General features: G+C 46.6%; 1 protein-coding gene across 1 annotated transcript; it reads right to left on the minus strand.

The window, feature by feature from the left end:
• Positions 1-369: 369 nt before the first annotated feature.
• PRSS23 (serine protease 23) lies at positions 370-2,393 on the minus strand. The gene has a single exon (XM_010225749.2). The coding sequence runs from the start codon at positions 2,365-2,367 to the stop codon at positions 1,249-1,251; it is 1,119 nt and encodes a 372-aa protein (XP_010224051.1). The 5' UTR covers positions 2,368-2,393; the 3' UTR covers positions 370-1,248.
• Positions 2,394-2,635: the final 242 nt, after the last annotated feature.

A 2,635-nucleotide genomic window follows, 5' to 3' on the forward strand; every position in this document is an offset into this window, starting at 1 on the left:
AGAATTACTGAACTGTGTGTATGGCAAGAACCATCGGTGACTCCAAAATCACATTGGGGTGGAGGGCACCCTGCCCCAAACCCCACACACTCACACACACAGAGAGAAAGAGAGAGAGAAGTGAAGATGCTGTAAAAAATAGCTTTAAAAGAGGCACGATGGAGAGACATTCATCAATCTAGGGTTATTCTGCTATGTATTTGTGGGCAGGACAGCACAGATCTTCAAAAAAAAGGAAAAACATCAGTAAAACATTTGTCCTCCTCTCCTCTTTACCTGCTTTGCAACCAGCAATGCAGATGGCCAGCAAGAGCAGACAGGCCTCCCTTCCAAAGAGTCTCAGTTGCTGGCAAGAGGCTTTCCTTAAAAGACCACAGGTCACAACAGGAGACGAGCCTCTCTCCCCACGTGCTTTCCGTAACAGTATATTAACAGGGATCCTGCTAGGTGTAGGGCTGTGCCTCGGCTGCTGGAAAGGATTTAAGTCACTGCGTAATTTGTGTTTACCGAAGCAGATTGCAATGGCACTGTTCATAGGACCAACATCATCTTCACTGTTAAGACCTTGCAAGTTCAAGGTCTGTTTGCTCAAAAAGTATTTTTCTTAACTATGTTACTAATAAAGTCTCAAATCACACAGGCTGAGGGAAGTTTATAAATCTTTATGTAGGTATTTACCCTTCACGCTATCTGCGTGGCATTTGATCTCCCACAGTGCCTGCCTTGCCCTTTTCACACTCCCTTTCTCATGCAGGAACACAAGCTGTAATGTTTGGGTTGCAAACGCCATTAAATGTCCCTCTGCAGCCCCCAACAGCATAGAAATATTTTCTTTTAAAAGTTCAGATCAAAGCATTTCTACTAATCCTAGGATTTATTAAAACAAACATTGTAGGCATGAGATAGTCAACAGTGTCCCTTTTATAAGATTCTTTGGAGACGGCCCCGATTTTGTCCTGTTTACTGACCTGCCCCTAATTGGTCTTCAGTTGCCCACCCGCAAAGCCAGCAAGTCTACCTGCCCCTTCCCCACCCAAGAAACCTTCCTCTGTCCCAAACAGTTTCTAGCTATAACGTCTGCACCACGCAACCACTGTCCTGAGAACAAGGTGGCTTGCAAGGCTACAGATCACATCCTGGTGTTGCAAAAGAAAATCACATCTCACACGTTTGCAGCAGAAGTCTAGCCTTTCCTCAGAGGAGTAATTAAAACCAGTCATTAAGTGCTTTCAAGGAGTTTAATTGTCTTTATCCCTCCCTGCAGTCAAGGTAGTTGCCTTTGATCCAGTAACAGATCTGTGCATATTTGAGGGGGGTGATGCGAACAGCTACATTGAAATCTTGTGGCGTGCCATTCATGTCCACCCACTGATGGCCAGAAAATATTCCAATAATTTTACGCTCCCACTTGTGATTCTGCCGCTTCCACATCCTCACATAGACCCCAGAGCCACTGGCACCTGGCTGCGCATCACACTGCTGGTACAGCAGGTCATACGTTTCGTCCTTGACGTCGCAGAATCGGTAAACCAGGTTTCCTGGCCGGTCGTTGTCGTAGCCAGAGAAGTGAATCCTCCCTCCAGGCAAGTGCCGTGCTGGTGGGCTCACTCCTATCTTCATAAACTTTCTTTTATGAGGCTTCTTGAGCTCCAGCAGGGCATAGTCATAATCCATGCCAATATCATTGGCATTTCCTTTGATCCATCCTTTGGGAACGTGTGTTCGTTTCACTCTGATCCACTGGAATTTCATTTTCTCAGGCATTGCCGAGCTGCTAATATTGGCCCCTTTGCTGCCGTCTTTCAGTTTGGGCCTCAAGAACCCGACCCGCAGTTTCTGAGCTCCTTTGACATAACTCTTGCCATCATGGATGCAATGAGCAGCAGTAAGAACATGTTTTTCAGCCACTAGCGTCCCCGTGCAACCTGTAGACAGCTTCACCGACGTGGAGAATGGGTAATTCAACAAGAAGTCCTTCCCAAAAATGCTAAACCTGCTGTCATACCCATAGATCTGCCTCTTAGTTCGAGATTTGCCTCGAGACCCCTCACCGCCGTTGTTCAGAATATAAATGCCCACTTCGGTTTCCGTGAGGCTACCATTAGCATACAAGGTTTCATAGGACAGATAGTCCTTCACTTCTTCGTAGGTGGGCAGCGGGGAACTTTTGTGGCACTCGGGGCCACAAGGAGATACCACTTCCAGTTTGGTCTCCGCGTCAAACCGTGGCTTGTCCAAGTTCAGGGTAGACTGCGGCAGGATGACTGGAACGCGGTAAGACGGCCAAGTTGGCTTCCAGTGGGGACTGGAGGGCAGCACCTCTTCTGCAGCACACAGGAGGAGGATGAACGTCGACAAGCCTGCCATTCTGAATGCCAGCCTGTGGAAAGCAAGAGAAAGTTCAGTCATTCATCCAAATACATCCAAGATTAGGCTGCGAGGTGATGGCTTGCTAACCAACCACAATTTTTAGTATTGCTTTAATGTTTCTTCCTCCTGAAATCGGAGACTGCAAAGTTTGTTGCCCATGGAAGAAGAAAAATGCATCAAAAATAAAAAAAAATGCTGGTCCTTGGAGATGTGTGTGTTATCAGTCTGTTAGCAGGTTACATCAAGGTGTTGGTTTCTTGTTTTT

The sequence above is a fragment of the Tinamus guttatus genome, unplaced genomic scaffold (assembly GCF_059628265.1).
Source record: "Tinamus guttatus ecotype Peru unplaced genomic scaffold, ASM5962826v1 Tinamus_guttatus_pri_ptg000602l, whole genome shotgun sequence".
In the NCBI taxonomy this organism is placed as follows: domain Eukaryota; kingdom Metazoa; phylum Chordata; class Aves; order Tinamiformes; family Tinamidae; genus Tinamus; species Tinamus guttatus.

What these genes read in the sequence shown, in the direction of transcription:
- PRSS23 (XM_010225749.2), bottom strand. Translation starts at nt 2,367, where the DNA reads ATGGCAGGCTTGTCGACGTTCATCCTCCTCCTGTGTGCTGCAGAAGAG.